The 23,525-nt window shown below is 48.9% G+C and overlaps 1 protein-coding gene across 9 annotated transcripts in view; it reads left to right on the forward strand.

Annotated features, from left to right (window-relative positions):
* WNK3 (WNK lysine deficient protein kinase 3) overlaps positions 1–23,525 on the forward strand; it is a 73,842-nt gene that overhangs the window by 15,917 nt on the left and 34,400 nt on the right. For 8 of the 9 annotated variants that reach the window (XM_019487388.2, XM_019487390.2, XM_019487385.2 and 5 more), the window contains exons 2-5: positions 3,156–3,757; positions 10,706–10,878; positions 13,594–13,814; positions 22,800–22,957. In XM_019487388.2, the coding sequence (XP_019342933.1) occupies positions 3,281–3,757; positions 10,706–10,878; positions 13,594–13,814; positions 22,800–22,957 (1,029 nt within the window). In that variant the 5' untranslated portion in view covers positions 3,156–3,280. Of the gene's footprint in view, positions 1–3,155; positions 3,758–10,705; positions 10,879–13,593; positions 13,815–15,107; positions 15,199–22,799; positions 22,958–23,525 lie in introns of those variants that run through there. The other variant, XM_059732566.1, reaches the window with a different exon arrangement.

A 23,525-nucleotide genomic window follows, 5' to 3' on the forward strand; every position in this document is an offset into this window, starting at 1 on the left:
GATGAGGAATCAAGGGAAGGTGGGGTGTGACTGCACCCATGGCCCTTCCCAGAATCCTCCCCTGCTAGGGACCCACGTTCCCTCTGCCACATGCCAGGACTGGGGCCTGAACCCCACACTAGCTCCACCTTCACCTACATGCCAGGATCAGGCCCTGTGCTGCCCTGCACTCCTAATCTACTGCACAGGGCCATGCCCTGTGGGGCTCTCCATGTACCCATGGGCTGGATGACCTGGTATGGAGGGCTTGATTTGGCCCACAAGCCCTGGGTTAGACAATGGATGTGTTTGGGGTCTTTTGAATAGGGTGAAGGTTGCTAGGTCACCTTGAGTATACTTTGGTTGCTGTATGGATTGGGAGAGAATTCTACCCCACCCCCTGTTGCTGCTATATGTCAGAATGTTTTGAAGCCTTCCTCAGGGTCATTGGGTATTGGCTGCAGCCCAGGCTGGGGATGGTGATGGTGATTCTGTCTGCTAACTGCTTCTGGTCTCCCTGCTTATATTTCACAGCCTTAGAGATTTTAGCTCTTTTCTCAGAATCTTGGATCTACCCTTGGAGACCAGTTTTCAGCAGCAGTTAGGCTTTCAGCTTGAGTTAAGCAGGAAAGGGAGGACAAGTAAGCCAAAGACGAAGCTCTGTCCCTGCTTTATGTACATCTAACTCAGGAAAATATTTTTCTTCATTTTTCTTTTAAAAAACAATGTGCCTTGCATTTTGGGTGTGTCATACATGAGACAATATGGCATCTCTATAGAGGGCCCCATCCTGCCATGCCTGTATGGTTCATAGTTCTATCTCCTGCATGGTCAGTGATGCTGGGAAAGCAGTCTTTCTGACTCTCTTCTCTTCTCCCATTGCAGCTTCCAGCTTTGGGAGATCTAGGATGTTCTAATTCAGAGACTGCCCCCTGACCTCCATGCTGTAATGTCTCATTTATAATGTCAGACAAGGTTCTTTGGATAAATCTGATATCTTTTATCAGACCAACTCAAATAGTTTGAAAAATTCTTCTTAGCAAGCTTTCAGGCACAAACACCCTTCATCAGGCTGAGGAAGCGTGACCATCTGTAGATGTTTCCTCAGCCTGACAAAGGGTTTATAATGTGCCCTTTCCTCCACAAAAAATTCAGTCACTGGAAGTCAGGCTGTGCATTATAATCAAGGAAATGTGGTAAATGTCACTTCTGCTGCTTAGGCCTCTACTGGGGGTGGAGGGGAATGAAAGTAAAGTGAAAAATATGTTAACAACTTTTGCCACAGCAGGATGTTGACCATGGTTGTTCCCTCTGCTTTACTGGTGACAGCTTCAGGTGCGATGTGTTGGGGTTGTGTCAGGGTCAAAACTGGCTTTGTATAGAATGGTTCAGATAGGGATAATATTGCCTCTGGGTGAGTGTTGGACTAGATCAGCGTTTCTCAACCTGTGGGTTGCAACCCAAAAGTGGATCACAAGAATATATGAGAAGGTTGCGAACAATCTTTAAAAATGGATTCTCCTTTAAAGAAGAAAAACATGGGGAAACTGTTTTTTTCCCTTGCAGGCTATCAGAGTTCCAGCCTGTTAGGGGCTGCTTGGGGGCTACCCCTTACCCCGTGCACTGGGTGGGGCTTGGACCTGGGCATAGGGAACAGCAGGTAGGGTGTGAGTGGCACTGGGTCAGGACTGGTCATCCATGTTTGCAAATGGATCCTGGTACAAAAAAGGTTGAGAACCACAGGACTAGATAACTTCAAAAGGTCCCTTCCAGCCCAACTTCTCTATGATTCTGAGTGCTACACACAGGGTTGCCTAGCTGCTGGCTGTGGGATCTCTCTTTTTCCTCCTCCAGGCAAGGGAAGATCCTTTCTTTTCCTCATTCCACCTTTCAGAAACTAGATGCTTGTTTCCTTGGGGTTGGAGCAGAGGCATGTTGTGTATTTCCTCCATACAGTAAGGAGGGAGTTGGGGCGGGGATGGGGGGGGGTGTATTATGTGCTGGAAAGTGTGGTAAACAGGGAGTTAGGGGTCAAGTTGCATGCTATAAAGTACAATAAGTAGAGAACTGGGTACATGTTTTGTGTGAAAATATGGTAAACAGGGAGTTGGTGGGGATAGAGTGTAGGGGGTGGATAGATCAACAGATAAGAATGTGGGGTGAATATATGGACAAATAAGAGTGAGGGTGGACAGAAGGAGAGATAAATGGATAGAGAGTGTGTAGTGAGCAGATTGAGAGATGGATGGAGTGTGGAATAGATGAAGAGATGGGTAGATGGAGTGCAGCATGGATAAATGGAGAGATAGTATGGGGTGGATAGTCAGAGAAATGGATACAGAGTGTGGGGTGGATAGATGGAGGGATGGATGGATAGAGTGTGGTTTAGATAGACAGACAGACAGGTCTGCTTAGTTTAGAAAAATAACACTTGAGGGGGGACATGATGAGGGTTTCCAAAATACTAAATAGCAAAGAGGAAGTCAGTAGGGATTTGTTATGGACTGTCCCTCACCAGACAAGAGCAATGGTTCACCACATGAAGCTAGCAGGTTGTCAGTTTAAAACTAACGCAAGGCAGTTCTCTTTCCTTCAGCGTGTCATTAAAAGGGTAGAGTTCGTTGCTACCAGATGTGGTGGAAGCTGAGAGTTTAGCCAGTCACCAAGGGGCTAGACAGTAGGTACTGAGCAGGGGAGTGAGGGGTGCAGCCTCTGCATCAGAATTCCCCAGACTTTCAATACTGGAGGCTGCAAGTAAGAAAGGAACAGGGGAAAAAACCCTCATCAGACCCAGCTCACTTTCTTTCTCAGCATCTGCTCTCTGCGGCCATATGACGCAGGAGACAGGGCAAGATGGACCTAGGGTCTGACCCAGTCAGTGGCAGTCCATATGTTCTTATGAGTTGCCGGGGGTGGTGGTGGGGGTGGGGGGGGATTGTGCGCTAGAAGGTACGGTAAGCAGGGGTTTGCAAAGCTGGAATTGGGGGCTAAGCTGGAGGGAGATGGGTGGGTTGTGGCTTTATAATGAGTTTCTTATATAGAGCCCCCACCCCAACCTGGAGATCATTTTGCAGTCTCAGTGGCTTTCACCTCCTGGAAACAAATCTTCTTTTCTGCCTCCTCCTCCTCTTCCTCCCCCACCCCTCTTCCCCACCCCTCTTCCCCCTCCTCCGCAGGTTGCCATGGGGACGCTCCAGTAGGAAACCAATGCTGCTAACATCACGATGCACCCGGCATTGTGAAGGGAAAACTGAGCAAACACCCTCCCCTGGGTTCCCTGGAGGGGCCCACATGGTTAGTCATGGCCACAGACTCCGGCGCAGAAGAGCCTGAGAAGCCCCAAAGAGGTGTCTCCTTGGAAGGCGACATCCTCATGGCAGAGACCACTTTGACCATGGAGGACAAGGAGCCTGCCCACTCCCTAGCTTCTGGTGGGGGCCCTATGGAAAGGAAGCGCTTCTTTCGCAAGAGTGTGGAGATCACGGAGGAACGAGACCAGTTGGGGCCAGGTGCCCAGCCAGAAGAACATTTCTCCACTGGCCTTCTCCCAGCTGGACAGGATGCCAAGAGTGAGCCAGGCCCCAAAGCTGCTTCAGAGCCCCCTAAGGAGAAGACCAAAAAGGAGATTGAGGAGGAGGCAGAGATGAAAGCTGTGGCCACCTCCCCTGGTGGCCGGTTCCTCAAGTTCGACATTGAGCTGGGCCGCGGGGCTTTCAAGACAGTCTTCAAAGGGCTGGACACAGAGACGTGGGTGGAAGTGGCATGGTGCGAACTTCAGGTGTGTGCCTTGCTCTATGGGGCAGGTGTGGGAGGTGGGCGGGGGACAGTGTTGAACACACGCTTCCTTTAAAAACTCCAGCTCCCGGCTAACAGATTTTGGCAGGGAGAGGTAGAAAGGCCAGAGATGAGACCTCTTGGCTGTGTGGTATGTCTGCACTTGGTATGGGGGCTGGCCATGGCTGGAGACACAAGATATGGAGCTTCTACACCCTCCATGTCTTACCACCACTACCTGCTGTGCCCTTATTGACAAACGAAAAACTCAAGAGCCTCATGGATTGTATTAACAGGAGCAAATCAAAGGCATGGATTCTCCTGTTCTGTTTGGCATTGGTGTCCCATGTCCAGTCTCGGGCCCTGCACATCAGGAAGGAGGTGGACATGTTGGAAAGAGTCCAGTGCAGACAGACCCAAATGATGAGGAGCCTGGGAAGTAGGATTGATTCATAGATTGTAGAGTCGGAAGGGACCCCGAAGGATCATCATGTCTGACCCCCTGCCGCAGGCAGGAAAAGGACCAAGATCAGATGACCCCAGCCAGGTGCCTATCTAGCTTCCTCTTGAAGACCTCCAAGTTGGGTGATTACTACCACCTCTCTTGGCAGCCTGTTCCAGCTTCTGGCCACCCTCTGACCCTGATGGGGACAGGCTGAATGATCTTGGGGGATTGAGTCTGGAGAAGTGATGTTGGAATGGGGATTGCATTACAGCCTTCTTGAAGGCCAGTGCCAGAGAGGATGGAGATGATTTAGGGGTCTGGGAAGTAGGACTGATGAGAACAGGCTGGAAGAGCTCAAGGGGTTGAGTCTGGAGAAGAGAAGCTGGGGGGGGAGGTTAGATCACCACCTTCTCATCCCTGAAGGATGATGACAGAAAAGATGGAGATGGGCTTTTATCTGTGGCCATGGGGGACAGGACTAGGAGCAGTGGCTTCAAGCTGCGGCATGGCAAACTGAGGTTGGAAATGAGGAGGAACTTGCTGCCTCTGAGGGAGGTAAAGCATTGGAACAGGTTGTAGAATCTCCATAGAGAAATGGTGGAATCTCCATCCCTGGAGATGTCCAAGAGTAGGTTGGGTGGTGTAACAAGATCCTACTCCAGGGGTGTCCCTGATGCCCCTGGAGCCCCCTCAGACCTTGTCAGCTTCACTCGCTTTTGGCCAATCTCCCTTTCCACTTTCCTGCCATGCCTTGTATTCATCTTTTTGAAAAAGACAGGCTGCCCCAGGGTTTCTCATGCTTGATCTTACACTCCTCACCTCACATTGTCTCTGCTCTCCACCTGAAGGGCTAACTATATGGGCTCTGTCCTCCCCAGTACCTATGCCTCACAGATGTCACACATACTAATTGGATTATAACTGCCCCTACAGGCTCTTGGCTCCATTTGTTCTTATGCCAGCCCCTCTATGAGCCACTCTGGGCCCTTCAATCTCCAGCTGTGGCCCCCCCTGGCTTTCGGTCCTTCTCCTTAGATCCTGGCTTCGCTCCTAGGCCAGTTGAGACCCATGGGCTCTCTAGCCCTGCCAGTCTCTGGCTGTGGTCCTCCTTGACTTTTGGCCTTTCCTGAGCTCTGGCCCCACTTCTAGGCCAGTGAGACATATGGGCACCCTGGCCCTACCTACTCCCTGGGCCCTCTGCTCTCTTTTTGAGCCCTCTGGCTTATCTTTTCTGGGCTAGCTGGGACCTCCTTACCTCCACATAGTCCCTTCCACAAACCACTAGCTGTTTCCCAGCCCTAAGGCTACATGCTGGTGGTTCTGCTGGGCCTAAGGCCACACACCCATGGATGTAGTTGGTGTGAGCCAGAGTCGCAGCCTGCTCAGGAGCATCTTCCCTGTCAGCTGCTAGGGTAAGATTGCCCATCTACCTAAGGCCCTGAATTTATATATACCTCAAGTGCAGCCCCTTCCTACAGGTGTCTTCCTTGATTATTACCTGAGCTTTTTCTAGATCATTCTCTCCTCTTAAACTGACAGGCACGCTAAGTGCCCTGTCACAGGTGGACACTGGACTGGGATGGTTTAGTCACGGATGATCCTGCCTGGAGCCAGGGGGCTGGGGTTGAGGTGATCTCCTAAGACCCCTTCCAGCCCAACATCCTCATGATGCCTTCTCAGATCATAGGACTATGAGAAAGCAGGAAGGGGATGACAGGACAGAGATGGGTTTTTCTCTTTGGCCATGGGGGACAGGACTAGGAGCAGTGTCCTCAAACTGTAGCAAGGGAACTGAGGCTGGGGATGAGGAGGAACTTGCTGCCTCTGAAGGAGGTTGAGCATGAGAACAAGCTGCCTGGAGACATGGTGGAGTCTCCATCCTTGGAGAAGTGCAAAGGCAGGTTGGACAGACTCTCTGACAGCTCAAGGAGCTGCTACATCAGATGCAGGTGTCTTCTCAAGGCTCAGCCCACACTAATGGCTCCGCAGAAGGCTGGGAGACCCCACAGAGTCAGGTGTCTTATATTCTGGGGTGTGTTGTATACTAGAAAATACAGTCATTTCATGGTCTGTGCTCAGAGAACATTTCCTTCCCATAAGAGATATCAAAGTGCCTGTAACAGGTCCCAATAGATTTATGTTGCTTGGTAAAGAAAAGGCATTTGATAATCATAGAGAAATCATAGTGACATCAGGCTGGAAGGGATCTCCAGAGGTCACCTCTAGTTCAACCCCATGCTCAAGGCAATCCAAACCATCAAGACAAATCAGTCATCTAAACTCTTCATAAAACTACTGTCAAACCCTGACATAAGACATGACAACCAAAACTGCCACAGGGAAAGCAGGGGGACCATGGTAGCTAACATTTTGCTTCTGTCAAAGGTTGTTAATATATGCTCCACAGATCACAGGTAGAGGCCATGCCCCCACTACAGAGGAATGCAACACCCATCCCCCTTCCCAGTTCATACCAATCTAACCAGGGGATAAAAGTCCTTCCTGCTCCCAAATGTGACATCAGTCTGACCCAGAGGGCAAGACTCTCTAGCTGGGATACTCGGGGCTTGAGTTCCAACAGGAGCATTGGATCAGCCCAGTTACCATCCTCAACCTGGGTTGCAGCCAACAACCAGTGCCTCTGAAGGAGGCTTAAAAACACCCGTAGCAGCAAGAGCAGGCAACCAGCAAAGCCTAGAAGCCTGGAAAATCCCCATAGTAGAATATAGGCTTCACGATACTTAGATCATCCCTGACTGGTGGCTGTCCAACCTCTTCTTGAACCCCTCCAGTGTGGCAAGTCCACAACTTCCCTGGGCATCTATTCTACTACCTCACTAGTCTGGTAGCTGGGCCATGAAAGATTGTCTTTTCCTTTTTTTTTTTGCTTAATTTTGACTCGGCCATGCAAGGAGCCTTGTAACCTACACGAGGAAGGATCTGTACTAGATTTAATCCCCTGATAAATACTTTCAGCCCTTTGTCCATACTCCTTCCTGGTTCTCATTGTCTTTCCCACTAGAAGTACAGGTGAAAACAAAAAGATGATAATCCTGACCCTTTGCCTTTTGGCTACTTTCTCAGCCATCAGCTCATTTAAGTGTCTCCATGTTTACTTTGGTTTATTGATGAGAGAGAGATTACATGGTGCATTCTCAAAGTGACCTGCAAGAAAAACTGGCTTTCTTTTATAGAAGAACCATTCAGCCCTTGATCAAACTTCCTTGCAAGGGAGTCAGGCTGGTTCTGAATTGGCTGTTGATACAAAGAACATCCTGGGTACAGGAACTCTCTAGCAAGTGGAGAAGAGGACAGGATGGTCTTGTGACACATTGAGGAGTGCTCTCCGGCTCCAGACGCCCTTTGTTAGCCCCAAGGCCCTCCTCAGAAAATGCCAACTCTTTACTTTCACTCTTTGGTTGACGAAGAAAATACAATAAGGGTAATACTTCAGTTGCAAAAAACTCAGAAGGGCCCAATGGGCCAGGTTAGTTTTGACAGGAGGAGAAGCTTAGGAGAAAAAGATGAAAGAACTAGAATTATTTAATCTGGAGGAGAGAAAACCAAGGGGGTAGGATTTGATCACAGTCATCCAATCCCTGAAGGGCTATGCCAGAGAGGCTAGAGAGGATTTAAAGCAGGGTTTGTCAACCAGGACTTGGGAAGGCCCTAGGGGGTATGTGCAGGTGGGTGGGGATGGAGTGCCGCCACCCACCACCCTGTGCTGCCACCTCCCAGGCGCAGAGCTGGGGGGGGCGAGGCCAGTGGCGCCCCTTTGCAGGCTGCACAGGTGCTGCCTGGCCGGCTGGATTTTAGGAAAGAGAAGCTCACATGCAGCAGCTGCCACTGCCACCCACCACCCCATGCTGCCACCATTCCACATCCAGCCATGTACCACCCCCCACTCCCCACACCTCTCTGTGTCTGGCCAGCAGGGGTACACTTATTAAAAAAGGATGACAACCCCTGATTTAGAGGCCTGGGAAGTAAGACTGATGAGGACAGGCTAGAAATGCTCAGGGAATGGAATCTGGAGAAGAGAAGATGGAGGGAGGATTGAACTACAGCCTTTCCATCCCTGAAGGGTGATGACTGGTTTCATTCCCAGTCCCTCTATGGCTGCAGGGAACAGGACTAGGAGCAACAGCCTCAAGCAGGGAGAGCTGGAGATGAGGAAAAACTTGCTGACTGTGTGTGGTCAAACATTGGATCCAGTTGTGGCGCTGTGGTGTCTCCATCCCTGGAGATGTCCAAGAGCAGGTTGGATAGACACTGGGTTGGGATGGTTTAGATGGAGACAATTTTGCCTGGAGCAGGGGGTGGGATCAAGGTGAACTCATGAGGCCCTTTCCAGCACAACATCCCTAGGATCCCATCTTGAACTGTATGATTATAGGAAAGCATAAAGGGCAATAACTGAGAGAATGGAAATGGGCTTTTCTCTGTGGCTGTGAGGGGCAGGACTAGGAGCAGTGGCCTCAAGCTGCAGCAGAGAAAACTAAGGCTGCAGATAAGGAGGAACTTGCTTCCTCTGAAGGAGGTCAAGAATAGGAACAGGCTGCCCAGAGTTGCAGTGGAGTCTCCATCTCTGGAGAAGTCCAAGAGCAAGTTGGACAAACTCTAGGCTGAGATGGTTTTTGTCAGGCATCCTGCCTGGAACAGAGGGCTGAGGTCAGTGTGACCTCATGAGGTGTATTCCAGCCCACCATTCCGATAAACCTATGATCTGTCCATATATGTAGGCAAAGTAGCTGTGGGGCCTAGATTTTAAACTGGAAGTGCCAGATTTCTGTAGGAAGATGCCTCTTTATCCCAGTAACTTCTCAGAGGTCTGTTGAAATGCCTCAGTATTTTTGTCTTTATTTCTTTGCTCAATGGGTATTTTTTTTAATGATCATGGAATGTTTTTTCAAAACTGATCTCTATCCCGCCATGGGTATATCTAGGATGTTAGAAAAGGGGCAGTAAGTGGTATCATCACATACAACACAACATACATGTTTCAAAGAAATCTTAGAGATATGGAGCTGGAAGGGACCTCCAAAGGTCACATCTAGTCCAACACCCTGCCTGAGGCAGGATCATCCCTATTCAAACCATCCCCGACACATCAGTCATCTAACCTCATGATCAAGTGACTGTCTACCCTGATATAACATCAGATATCATACCCCAACCTGCCCCAGGGAAAGCAGAACCATGACAGCTAGTGATCTGCTCCTAATAAAGGTTGTTATTTAAGTTCAAGAGATCCCAGTTAGAGGCCGTGCCCACTATTACACAGGAAGGCAGAACACCCCTGCCCCTCCCCGCCCTCCTTAGTTCGTACCATCTGACCAGGGGGTAATATTCCTTCCTGACCCTAAATGGGGGGGGGGGGGGGGGGGGAGGGGGCGTTAAGCCTCTGTCAGAGGCATTGAGTGTCAACTGAAGCCCAGGCTCGGGATGGTGACTGGGCTGTGCCAATGCTCCTGCTGGGACTCAAACCTTGAGGCTCCTGGCTAAAGGTTCTTGTCCCCCTGCTCAGGGTCCAACTGATGCCGCATTTGGGGTCAGGAAAGAACTTGACCCCCCTGGGCAAATTGATATGGACTCATGGGGCTTGGCTTCCTTGGTGGTGGGGGTATGACTCTACCTGGGATCTCTGGAACATATACTAACAACCATTTACAGCAGCAGGATGTTTGCTGTGGTCCCACCTCTCTGTGGCAGGGTTGGGTGTGATGTCTGGTATTGTGGCAGGATGGACAGTAGTTTTATGAAGAGTTTGGAGAGTGGATTTGTCTGGGCTCATTTGGACAGGGATGGTCCTGCCTCAAGCTGGGTTTTGGACTAGATGTGACCTCTGGAGGTTCCTTCCAGCATTATTTTAAGCCACAAAGATGCAAATAAAGCCTCAGTTTTTAATGGCATGGGTGACTGAAAACAGGTTCCCAATAGAAAAGGTGGATATTTTCCCCCATCTCATGATGGCTTTAGGTCAAGGCTGCATGCTTTGGTAGAAGACGCTTGAGCTGAACACAACCTGAGAGATATTCACTGGCCTGCTCCAGCTAGCAGGGGTGTTAATCCCTGGCCCACAGGTGCCATTGGTCTGACTTTGAGTAGAGAGGCAAGACCCTTAGCCAGAAACCTCCTGGGTTGGAGTCCCAGCATGAGCATTGACACAGCCCAGTCACCATCCCCAGCCTGGACTGCAGCCAACACTCAATTCCTCTGAGGGAGACTTAAACACACCCCAATACATGTAGCAGAAAGGTGGGGAGGAGGGGAAAGCCCAGAACCCTAGGAAATCGCCATAGTAGAATTTAGGCATCACTCTGTCTAAATTATTCCTGACCCATGGCTGTCCATCCTCTTCTTGAGCACTTCCGTGGATGGAAAGTCCACAACTTCCCTGGGCATCTATTCCACTGCTTCACTGTTCTAACTAACCAGCCTTATGCAGGATTCCACCCCTCGCATCTTCCAGTTGGTACAATACTGTGACTGTTCTCCCCTCTCCAGGACAGGAAGCTGACCAAAGCCGAACAGCAGAGGTTCAAGGAAGAAGCAGAGATGTTGAAAGGCTTGCAACACCCCAATATTGTCCGCTTCTATGACTCATGGGAGTCCACAGTGAAGGGGAAGAAGTGCATCGTCTTGGTCACTGAGCTTATGACATCTGGGACACTGAAGACGTGAGTCCCTCCCCCTCCCTCTTCACCCCCATTCTTTCTCCCCCACTCCAGGTGTAGTTGAGCTAGTGGTTTTCTTTTGATGTTAACCTACCCTTGCTCTTTTGATCCAACCCAGGGGCCTCACAAGCTTGTTCCCATAGCATCCAGCCAGCCCAGATGTCCTGGGACAGTCCTTGATTTCAGGGCAATATTTAGGGTTGCCAGCACAATAATTTTTATTTATTATTTTTTTCACTGACAGTCCGCAAACATTTTTACTGACCTTTTTTCTTTTTACTGTCAGGATACTCTGGATACCAAAAGTTTAGCTTTAATCAGCCATGGAGGCCAGTAGTAAACAAAGCGATGACTGCAAGATATAGGGCTCTACTCTCAAGTCCAAGGTAGAAAATCAGGGGTAAAACCACATGGGTAAAAGTTACCTTGGTATATAAGTGTGGTGTGGAATAACAGTTTGCCCAAGGCAGGCAGAGTATGACAGCATCCCTTGTTAGGCTCAAGGCACTCTCAGAAAATGCCAGGTCTTAATAACCAATTAATGCAACCTAGGGAAAAAAATAAAGCGTCTTGCAAAGCACCTAGAAAACCCACAGCAGGTCAGGATGTTTTTTAACACTCTGGATTCCTATTTGAAATCCCTGGGCTCATTTTGTGAGTTCTGTATGCATCCCTACCAGTGATGACATCATGTGGCGCCCCCACAGCACCTCTGAAAAGATCTTGGGACACCCCAGTATGCCACAGCATCCTGCTTGAGACACATGGGGCTAGGAAATATGCTCCCACCACCTAGTGGCAAAGTGGAGCAGCAGCTGCACATGCCATATTTTCTGGCATACAAATATGCCACCCATGGGCAGATCTATGGTTTTAAAAAGGTGAGGTGTTGGGATGGCATGGCTCATCACATACAACACAACATGTATGTTTCTCCACTTAAAGAGAAACTAGAAACTTTACTAATATGTTAGCGGGGCTTTCATTACATTATTCAGTTTAAGATCCAAGCAAAAAGCAATAGAATTATTGGAATATGTACTGATTTTCTAGATTATTCTCGCCTAGGTTGCTGTGTTTTTTAAACTTTATATATAGTCAAAGGCTAGTAGTGTCATTAGTCCTGTGGGGTATAGTTTTAAAGGATACAGCCTCTGAATCAGAACTTCCAAGACCTTAAATGCTAGAGGCTGTGAGTGAGAAAGGAACAGTGGAAAGAACCCTGGTCAGACCCAGTTCAGCATCCACTCTCTGCCACTGTGCAAGATGGGAGACTGGGCAAGGTGGACCTATGGTCTGATCCAGTCAGTGTCATTTCTTATGTTATCCTCTTAACTATTGGAATATGCATGGATTTGCTAGATTATACATTAAATTTAAAAACCGCAAATTAGGCAAAAATAGTCAAAAGATAGCACATTATTAGTCCTGTAGTCATTATAGATAAATGCACATCTCTTACTCAGATTGAATGTTTTGACAGGGATGATAGGGATAATCTTACATCAGGCACAAGGTTGGAATAGGTGTGACCTCTGGAAGTCCATTCCAGCCCAAGTTCTGTATGCTTATATGGCAGCGCCTCCAATACTTTACTGTCAGTCATGTCCACACTGAGTTAATAGGACCACATCTGAGTTAATGCTTTTTGCTAGAGCTAAAAACCGTCTCAAGAGCTTAGAAACAGAAGAGAGACATTACTGGGAGTGACTAACAGAACAACATGGCAGAGGAAAGGATAGCTTGACTAGTAGAACATCAGGTTTCTTTCAAAGGAGAGAGGATTGTTCACATCTGTGGAGTGAAGAGATTAGCAAGAATCAGGGAGATATCAATGAGCCATAGACATCATAGAGAGGTAGGGCTGGAAGGGACCTCCAGAGGTCACATCTAGTCCAAGACCCTGCCTGAGGAAGGACTATCCCTACCCAAACCATCCCAGACAAACCCGTCATCTAGACTCTTCATAGAACTATTGTCAATCCTGAAAAAAAACCTAAACTTTGTGCCTGAACCTGCTACAGGAAAAACAGAGGAACCACAGCAGCCAATTTCCTATCACTGTAATGGTTGTTAATGTACAGTCCAGATATCCCAGGTAGAGGCTGTGCCCTCTGCTACAAAGGAAGGCACCCCCCCCCCCCCCCCCCCCCCAGTCCATACCAATCTGACCATGGGGTAAAATTCCCTCCTGAATCCAAAAGCAACATCAGTCTGACCCTGAGAAGAGGGGCCAGACCCTCTAGCCAGAAACCTCCAGGTTTGAGTCCCAGCAGCAGCATTGGCACAGCCCAGTTGCCATCCACAGCCTGGGCAGCAGCCAACTTCCAATGCCTCTGAGAGAAGCTTACTTTGACACATAGCAGAAAGATGTGGGGGAGGGGGCAACCAACAAAGCCCAGAAGCCTGGGAAATCCCCACAGTAAAATACAGGTATAGCGATACCTAGATCGTCCCTGACCACTGGCAATCCAACCTTTTCTTGAGTACTTCCAATGATGGAGGGCCTACAAGTTCCCTGGGCATCTATTCTATGGTCTCCCAGTTCTAACAATTGGCTTCAATTGGCTACTTCAGCTACTGCCTGAATAGAAATGCCACTGCCTCTCCTAGGCAGTTGGTTTTAATTCAGCAGAAATTAAAGTGGGCGGGGCGGTTGGCAACTGCACCCCCCTGAGTCTGACCCTGGTGCTGCCTTTCTTGTCCTCACGCTCGCAGGTACTTGAAGCGCTTCAAAGTGATGAAGCCCAAGGTCCTGAGGAGCTGGTGCCGGCAGATCCTGAAAGGGCTTCACTTCTTGCACACCCGCACACCCCCCATCATTCATCGGGACCTCAAGTGTGACAACATCTTCATTACAGGCCCCACAGGCTCGGTGAAGATTGGGGACCTGGGGTTGGCCACCCTGATGCGCACGTCTTTTGCCAAGAGTGTTATTGGTAGGTGGAGATGCAAATTCCTGGCATTGATGATGGGTGGGGGGGCCGATGGCAGATGACATCATGTGGGCAATAACACGGAAGGTCCTGCACCTAGGACAGAACAGTCCCATGTACCAGTACAGGCTGGGGCTAACTGGCTAGGCAGCAGCTCTGCAGAATAGGACCTGGAGGTTTCAGTGGACAATAAGCTGAATATGAGCCAACAGTGTGCCATTGTTACCAAGAAGGCGAACAGCAGACTGGGCTGCATTGGTAGGAGTGTTGCCAGCAGAGCAAGGGAAATAATTCTTCCCCTCTAGTCAGCACTAGTGAGGCTACATCTGGAGTACTGTGTCCAGTTTTGGGACCCCACTACAGAATGGATATGGACAAGTTGGAGAGAGTCCAGCAGAGGGCAACAAAAATGGTTAGGGGGCTGGGGCACATGACTTCTGAGGAGAGACTGAGGGAACTGGGCTTACTTAGTCTGGAGAAGAGAAGACAGAACAAGAAGCAATAGTCTCAAGTTGCAGCAAGGGAAGTTCGGGTTAGATATTAGGAAGAACTTTCTCACTAGGAGGGTGATAAAACCTTGTAGGGAGACAGTTAGATGGGCCAAAGCTACCATGGAGCTGAGGATGGCATCCCAAGTAAAGGATAATAAGAAATTGTTTTTTAGATATATAGGGAGTAAAAGGAAGGCCCAGGGAGGAATAGGACCCCTACTAAATGGGCAGAAGCAATTGGTGATGGACAGGGGGGACAAGGCTGAACTCCTCAACGAGTTGTTTGCCTCAGTGTTCCTAAGAGAAGGGCAAGACAAGTCTCTCACTGGGATTGTAGAGAGGCAGCAGCAAGGCGCCAGACTACCATGCGTAGACCCTGAGATGGTGCAGAGTCACTTGGAAGAACTGGATGCCTTTAAGTCAGCAGGCCCGGATGAGCTCCATCCGAGGGTAGTGAAGGCACTGGCCGACGTTGTTGTACAGCCACTGGCGGGAATATTTGAACGCTCGTGGTTCACGGGCCAAGTCCCGGAGGACTGGAAAAGGGCCAATGTGGTCCCCATTTTTAAGAAGGGGAGGAAGGAGGACCCGGGCAACTATAGGCCAGTCAGTCTCACCTCCATCCTTGGCAAAGTCTTTGAAAAAATTATCAAGGCTCACATTTGCGAGAGCCCGGCAGGACAAATTATGCTGAGGGGAAACCAGCATGGGTTTGTAGCAGGCGGATCATGCCTGACTAATCTAGTCTCTTTTTATGACCAGGTTACGAAACGCCTGGACACAGGAGTAGGGGTGGATGTCGTATACTTAGACTTCAGGAAGGCCTTCGATATGGTATCCCACCCCATACTGGTGAACAAGTTAAGAGGCTGTGACTTGGATGACCACACAGTCCGGTGGGTGGTGAATTGGCTAGAGGGTCGCACCCAGAGAGTCGTGGTGGATGGGTCGGTTTCGACCTGGAAGGGTGTGGGCAGTGGGGTCCCACAGGGCTCGGTCCTTGGACCGATACTCTTTAATGTCTTCATCAGCGACTTGGACGAGGGAGTGAAGTGTACTCTGTCCAAGTTTGTGGATGACACAAAGCTATGGGGAGAAGTGGACACGCCGGAGGGCAGGGAACAGCTGGAAGCAGACCTGGACAGGTTGGACAAGTGGGCAGAAAACAACAGAATGCAGTTCAACAAGGAGAAATGCAAAGTGCTGCACCTAGGGAGGAAAAGTGTCCAGCATACCTACTGTCTAGGAAATGACCTGCTGGGTGGCACGGAAGTGGAAAGGGATCTTGGAGTCCTAGTGGACTCCAAGATGAACATGAGTCGGCAGTGTGACGAAGCCATCAGAAAAGCTAATGGCACTTTATCATGCATCAGCAGATGCATGACGAATAGATCCAAAGAGGTGATACTTCCCCTCTATCGGGCGCTGGTCAGACTGCAGTTGGAGTACTGCCTGCAATTCTGGGTGCCGCACTTCAAGAGGGATGCGGATAACCTGGAGAGGGTCCAGAGAAGGGCCACTCATATGGTTAAGGGCTTGCAGACCAAGCCCTACGAGGAGAGACTAGAGAGCCTGGACCTTTTCAGACTCCGCAAGAGAAGGTTGAGAGGCAACCTTGTGGCTGCCTATAAGTTCATCACGGGGGCAAAGAAGGGAATTGGTGAGGTTTTATTCACCAAGGCGCCCCCGGGGGTTACAAGAAATAATGGCCACAAGCTAGCAGAGAGCAGATTTAGACTGGACATTAGGAAGAACTTCTTCACAGTTAGAGTGGCCAAGGTCTGGAATGGGCTCCCAAGGGGGGTGGTGCTCTCCCCTACCCTGGGGGTCTTCAAGAGGAGGTTGGATATGCATCTAGCTGGGGTCATCTAGACCCAGCACTCTTTCCTGCCTATGCAGGGGGTCGGACTCGATGATCTATTGAGGTCCCTTCCGACCGTAACATCTATGAATCTATGAAAAATGTTGGAACAGGTTACCCAGAGATGTTATGGAGTCTCCATTGGAGGTTTTTAAGACTTGGCTAGACAAAGCCTTGGCTGGAATGAGATAGTTGGGGATGGTCCTGCTTTGAGCAGGAGGTTGGATTAGATGACCTCCTGAGGCCCCTTCCAACTCTAATTTTCTATGATTTTATGATTCTACTAGCCAAATGCCCATCAAGAATGATGGGCGGGTGGGGACAGAGACCTGCCTCCGGCTGATCCCTCTCCCCCCATGCTGCCTCTGCCACCTCTGAGGAGCAAGGAGGGGGCGAGGCAATCAGTGACAATGGAAGTGGGGAGGGGCAGGCTGAGGCCAGCTCTGGTGGCCTCATTCTCCCCTGCTCCATTGTCGCCACCTGCAGGAAACAGGGCAGGGGGGTAAACCAGTGCTGCTGGCCTCCCCCGCCAGTTCTGTCCACTCCAGGGTCTATCCCCTGCTCACTGCTGCTGGGTCCATCCCCTACTGCTGGCCTTGTCGCCCCCGCTCCATCCCCTGTGTCCCTGCCATCATGGTGGTGCTCCACTGCACCGCCACCTCCTGTACAAATGCTGTATTCGCACTCTGATTGGCTGTTTCAGTCACCTATTTAGAGTGGAATAAAGCATTATGGACAGACAGACAGACAAAGGCTTTTATAATATTAGAATGGGTCAGGCAGGAGTGGTAATGTGTAGTGGGAGGCAGCAGCTGCACGAGTTGGGACATGGGGGCATCCACATGTGTTTACTGCCTATCCATCAGAATGGTGGCAGAAGCTACTGTGCCCTCAGCAGAGGCAGCTTGGATAGGAGGAATTCATGATGGAATATCACTGGGGTTGAACAAGGGTATCAGACACCCCAGGCTGGGCTGGGTTGGGCTTGGCTGGGCTGGGCTGGTTCAGTCCAGTCCACAGGGGATCCTTCTTGGCTGGATCCATGGAGCTTGTAGCAGCTGTGGCAGGTCCAGGGGCTGTTGGCAGGGGTCCAGAGGTGGTGGAGGTGGTCAGGTCCAAGGGTGGTGGTGGCAGTGATGACCTGGGTCAGGAGGCAGCAACTACATAGGATGGGGAGTGCTGGGGGCACAGGTCAAAGGTGGTGAGTGGAGTGAGCTGAGCAGAAACTCAGCTTCCCTGCTTAAGACATACACCCCAATTTGGGTGTATGCCTGATTTTTGGGGAAGAAAGGTGTGTGTTATATACAATGACCACAGACCACAGACCAACATATATATCTGCACAGAACCAGCAATCACCTGAAACACACCAAAAAAGCTGTGATATACAGCCAAGCCCTCAGATACCACCGCATCTGTACTGAAGAGAACACCTGGGATTGCCACCTCACCAATCTTAAAAAGGCTTTCACCCAGCAAGGACACTCCTCCAGAGAGGTACATCGCACGTTTGAAAGAGCCACCTGGATACCACGTGAAGAACTGCTGCAGTACAGAAGAAAAACACCCACAAATCGCACACCGCTGGTTATGATGTATCACCCATCCCTTGAACCTGTACGGAAAATCCTCAAAAAATTGCAACCCATATTAGAAAAAGACCCTATTCTTAAAAAGATCTTCCCAGAGCCACCCATCCTAGCCTTCAGACAAGCACCGAACCTCGCCAACCTCATCACCAGAAGCAAACTTCCTCAACCCCAGAACACACCAAAAGGATCCAGACCGTGCCATGAGAAGAAATGCAAAACCTGCCCCCACATCTCCACCACCCCCACTATTACTACACCCCACAACAGAGCCATCAGCATCCCAGGATCTTACAGCTGTACCTCCAGGAATGTGATATATCTCATCCAATGCACCAAATGCCCTGATGGAAGATATGTAGGAGAGACCAGACAACAACTGCGCACCAGAATGAACGCACACCGGAAATCCATCAAAGACAGAAACACCCAATTACCAGTGGGGGCACATTTCTCACAGGAGGGCCACTCTCTCTCCAATCTCTCAGTCCTGATCCTCAAGGGAAATTTACACAACACATCCCAGAGACAAGCCTATGAGCTCCATTTCATCAACCTGCTGGATACTAGAGATCAGGGACTAAACATAGACATTGGATTTTTGATACATTACAATCTGCCTGGCAACTGACTCCCCAGCCCAGCCCAGCCCCTGGCTTGTTTACTTTTCATTCCATCCAGGAAGAGCACACACCAACTGCTGCAGCTTCCTTAGCCTGACGAAGGGTTTTTGAACCCGAAAGCTTGCTTAATAACTATTCTCCAACCATTTAGGTTGGTTTAATAAAAGATATCAAATTCACCCAAGGAACCTTGTCTGCCTATATCCTTAGACCAACACGGCTACAACCTAAACCCCTGTTATATACAATGGCAGGCAAGGTTCTTTGAGTGATATCTTTTATTAAACCAACTAGGTAGCTGGAAAAAAAGTTTTAGGCAAGTTTTTGGGCACAGTCACCCTTTTTCAGGCATAGGGAGTCTCTGCTGGTCTGAGACTCCATGGAATGAGAGAAGTTAAAAGTGTAACAGGATGTCAGTGAAAATGTAAGAAGGCAGAAATTAGAAACACAAAAGATAAAACAGGTAAGGGAGGGGGAAGCGGGCAGGGGGGAAGGCCAAAGGGAAACACTACAGTGATACTAGTACAAGGTAAAAAAGAGAGGGTCTCAAAGAAAAAGAAGAAGGAAATGGTTGGAAATCAGGAAAACAGAAGTCAGAATAGTAGGGGAGGAGGGGTGAAAAGGTGGGGGCGGGGAAAGAATGTAAGAGGTCAGGTCAGACAGGTACCTAATGAATCAGATCATGAACGACTGGTGCCTCCTGAGACTGGGGGGACACCATGGTGGCGAGCGGTGAGTAGGGACTGCCCACAGCTGCCAGCGTCAGTGTTGGCAGCAGCAAGTGGGGACTGTCTGTACCTGCCGGTGGTGGTGTCGGCAGCAGGGGGGAGGGTGGCGAGTAGGGACCACTCAGACACTGCCAGTGGCTTCAGTGGTAGCCAATCTCGGGAGGCACGTGACCCCACCGTGCCTCTCCTACGTGTCGCCTATGAATCGGATGTCAGGCAGGTTGTAATGCATCATAAATCCAATGTCTATATTGAGCCCATGATCTTTTGTATCTAGTAGATTTATGAAGTGAAGTTTGTAGGCTCATCTACAGAAAGTGTTTTGTAAGTTCCCTTTGAGGATTAGAACTGAGAGATCAGAGGGAGTGATCGTCTTGTGAAAAGTGTGTCCCCCACAGATAGCTGGGTATTCTTGTCTTTGATAGATTTTTCAGTATGCATTGATTATGGTGCGCAGTTGTTGTTTGGTTCCTCCTACATATTTTCCATCAGGGCATTTGGTGCTCTGGATGAGATATATAATGTTCCTGGAGGTGCAGGTGTAAGATCCATGGATAGTGATAGTTCTATTGTGGGGTCTTGTAGTTATTGTGGGGGTGGTGGAGATGTGTTGGCAGGTTTTGCATTTCTTGTCCTGGCATGGTCTAGATCCATTTGGTGTGGTTTGGGCCATAGGGAGTTTGCTTCTGGTGATCAGGTTAGTGATGTTTGGTGCTTGTTTAAAGGCTAGAATGGGTGGTTCTGGAAAGATCTCTTTAAGAATGGGGTCTTCTTCTAGTACGGGTTGCAATTGTTTGAGGATTTTCCCTGTAGGTTCCAGGGAAGGTTGATATGTCATAACTAATGGTGTGCGATTTTTGTGGGTTTTCTTTTTGTACTGTAGCAAATCTTCATGCGGCATCTGGGTGGCTCTTTTAAAAGTGTGATCTGTCTCTCTAGAGGAGTTACCTTGTTGGCTGAAGGCCCTTTTGATATTAGTGAGGTAGTGGTCATGGGTATTCTCTCGGCTGCAAATTTGGTCGTATCGGAGAGCTTGGCTGCAAATTACAGCTTTCTTGGGGTGTTTAGGGTGATTGCTAGTTCTGTGTAGATATGTATATTGGTCTGTGGGTTTCTTATATGTGGTGGTTTGAATTTTACCACCTTGGATATTGATCATGGTGTCCAAAAAGGAAATGCTGGTGTTAGAGTATTGAAGCGATAGTCTGATGGAGGGGTGATTATTGTTGAATTTTTGGTGGAAATCAGTCAGAGACTACAGGGTTTCGGTCCAAATGATGAAGGTGTCATCTATGTATCTCAGGTATAGTAAGGGTTTGATGGTGCAGTTCTGGAGGAAGTCTTCATCTAGGTGGGCCATAAAAAGGTTGGCATATTGTGGGGCCATTTTGGTGCCCATAACTGTGCCCATAGTCTGGAGGGAAGTGTTGTTGTTGAAACTGAAGTTGTTGTGTATGAGGATGAAGTATATGAGTTCAGTGATATCCTGAGGTCTGTACTCTGAGTTGTAATCTCGTTCTTGTAGATATGTGAGGCAGGCTTGGATGCCATCCTGGTGTGGGATGTTGGTGTATAAGCTAGTGACATCCACGGTGGCTAGGAGGGTATTGCTGGGAGGTAGGGGTTTTTTTAGTTTTCTCAGGAAGTCAGTTGTGTCTTGGATGAAACTCAGTCTTTGGATGATGAGTGGTTTTAAGATGGATTTGATGAAACCTGATATTTCTTCCATTAGAGTTTCATGGTTAGAAATTATCAACAAACAGGGCTGCCAGGGTTTCCTTGTTTGTGGATTTTAGGGAGCAAGTAAAAAGTCCCTAGATTGGGTAGTGTAGGGATCAGGGTCTGAAGTTTTTCTTGTAGTTTTGATGGAAATTATGTGATGATGGTTTTGAGCTTTGAGGAGAAAAGGGGAGCGGGATCTTTCTCTAGTTCTTTGTAGTAGGTAGTGTCAGAGAGTTGTTTGTTGGCTTCTTTTATATAGTCTTAATGGTTAAGGTTAACTATAGCTCCTCCTTTATCTGCTGGTTTTATTACTATTTGCTGGTTGGATCTTAGGGATTCTATGGCCCTTCTTTCTTAGAGGGAGTGGTTGTTATAATGATGTTTGTTGATGTGTATTTCATTATTCATTCTTTCTCTAAAGCAGTCAATGGTAGTGATCAAGGTTTGAATTTTGTCTACTGCTAGGTGTCCAATCTGAGGGGGTTTTTGATTTTTGGCATTTATTTTTTTCGTCAATGTTGTCAGCTGATGAATTCATGTTGAAACTGGATTCCTTTTGGTTGTGGAAATACTCCTTCAGATGGAGGTGTTGAAAAAATTTTTTAGTTCTCCACATTGTACTATCTTATTTGGGTGTTTTTCTGGGCAGAAATTAAGGCCTTTAGAGAGGACAGATTTTTCAACTTTGGTAAGTGTGTGTGTGTGTGCAGAGATTGATAATATTAGAGGGTTGATTGATTCCTTCTGTTTCACTGAGTATCATGTTGGAATGTTGTACAGTATTGGTGGTATTCTTCTGAGGATTGTTTTGTGGCTAGGAGAGATGTTCCTGTAGTAATTGGTTCCACTTCTTCTTTTTGCTTTGAATGGATGCTGTAATATGGTACATGCTGGAGCAGGCCACTGGGTATTCATAGAATCATAGAGACATGAAGCTGGAAGGGACCTCCAGCAGTCTAGTCCAACCCCCTGCCTGAGGCAGGATCAGCCCTGTCCAAACCATCCCAGACACATCCATCATCTAACCTCTCTGTAGGTGGATGGATGGATCTAGCTTATAGATATATAGAGGTCACATCTTGTCCAACCCCCTGCCTGTAGCATGATCAGCCCTATCCAAACCATCTCAGACATATCCATTATGTAACTCTTTAATATGTGTAGGTAGGTAGGTAGAGGTCATATTTAATCCAACACCCTGCCCAAGGCAGAACCATCCCTGTCCAAACCATCCCAGACAGATCCATCATCCAAACTCTTTGTAAAACTGCCAGCCACCCTGACACAGCACCAGACATCACACCTGAACCTGCCACAGGGAAAGCAGGGGGACCACAGCAGCCAACATCCTGCTGCTTTAAGTGGTTGTTAATATACACTCCAGAGATCCCAGGTAGAGGCCATGCCCCACCACAGAGAAAAGCAAAATCCCCCCAATCCATACCAATCTGACCATGAGGAGGAAATTCCTAACTGACTCCTCTGGCATTAGTTTGACCCTTAGTGGAGGGCAAGACCCTCTACCTGGGACCCTCCAGGTTTGAGTCGTAGCAGGAACAGTGGCACAGTCCAGTCACCATCTCCAGCCTGGGCTGTAGCCAACACCCTGTGCCCCTGAGGAAGGCTTAAAAACACTCTGACATGTGTCACAGAAAAAGGGGCAGGGTGGAATTCTATCCCAGCCCCATGTGGCAACTAGCTAAACCCAAAAGCCTGGTAAGTCCCCATAGCAGGCAGCAGGCATCACAACACCTAGATCATCATTGACCAGTGGCTGTCCAACCTCTTTGTGAACATCTCCAGTGATGAAGAGTCCACAGCTTCCCTTGATTTCTTTTCCACTGGAAACATCCCCCCCCCACCCCCCCACCCCAGCCCAGTCTCATCATTGGCTTTCTCCATTGCCTGCCTTGGCGGTGGGAAGTCTATAAACCCAAGGATCTCAAGGGCTTCTTCTCTTCTTACTTTCCCCAGGCACCCCTGAGTTCATGGCACCGGAGATGTATGAGGAGCACTATGATGAGTCGGTGGACGTCTATGCCTTTGGGATGTGCATGCTGGAGATGGCCACATCAGAGTACCCATATTCAGAGTGCCAGAACGCTGCCCAGATCTACCGCAAGGTCACCAGTGTAGGTGTCCCACATCCTCCTTCCACCTTTTCAGCTTGCAAGGTGGCTGGCTGGGAATAAAGTTCTTAAGTCAGGGGTGGCCAACTCAAGATAAGCTTTGGGCTTCCTCTGTGTGTGGTACATTGGGGAAGGAGCAGGAAGCACAGCAGCAGATGGGGCAGGGGCACAGGCAGGGAGCAGAAAGCAGAGTAGCCAATGGGACAGGGGCACAGGGCAGTGAGTAGAAAGCAGAGCAGCCGATGGGGTAGGGGGTGTGACAGGGTCCTAATCTCAGCCTGGTGGGTGGTGGGTTCTACACCCAGAGGGGCCTAATCTTGGCTCACAGCTCATTTCTGGGTCTCAGGTCACTTCACTTGTGTGGGGTTGGGAAGATTCTCCAGCAGAGGCAAATAAAAGTTCCCTGGTAGGACTTTTGATGGGGGCTCCATACTTTTGCCCTGTCTACCCCTGCCAACACCAAAGGGCATGCTTATCAGATCTGATAGACATGGCCAAAAGAACCCATTAATTGTTGGCAACATCATGGTAACATATAATTATGATTTTGGCCCACACAGGGGCTGGCAGA

This window comes from Alligator mississippiensis, chromosome 8, assembly GCF_030867095.1.
Source record: "Alligator mississippiensis isolate rAllMis1 chromosome 8, rAllMis1, whole genome shotgun sequence".
NCBI classification, from domain to species: domain Eukaryota; kingdom Metazoa; phylum Chordata; order Crocodylia; family Alligatoridae; genus Alligator; species Alligator mississippiensis.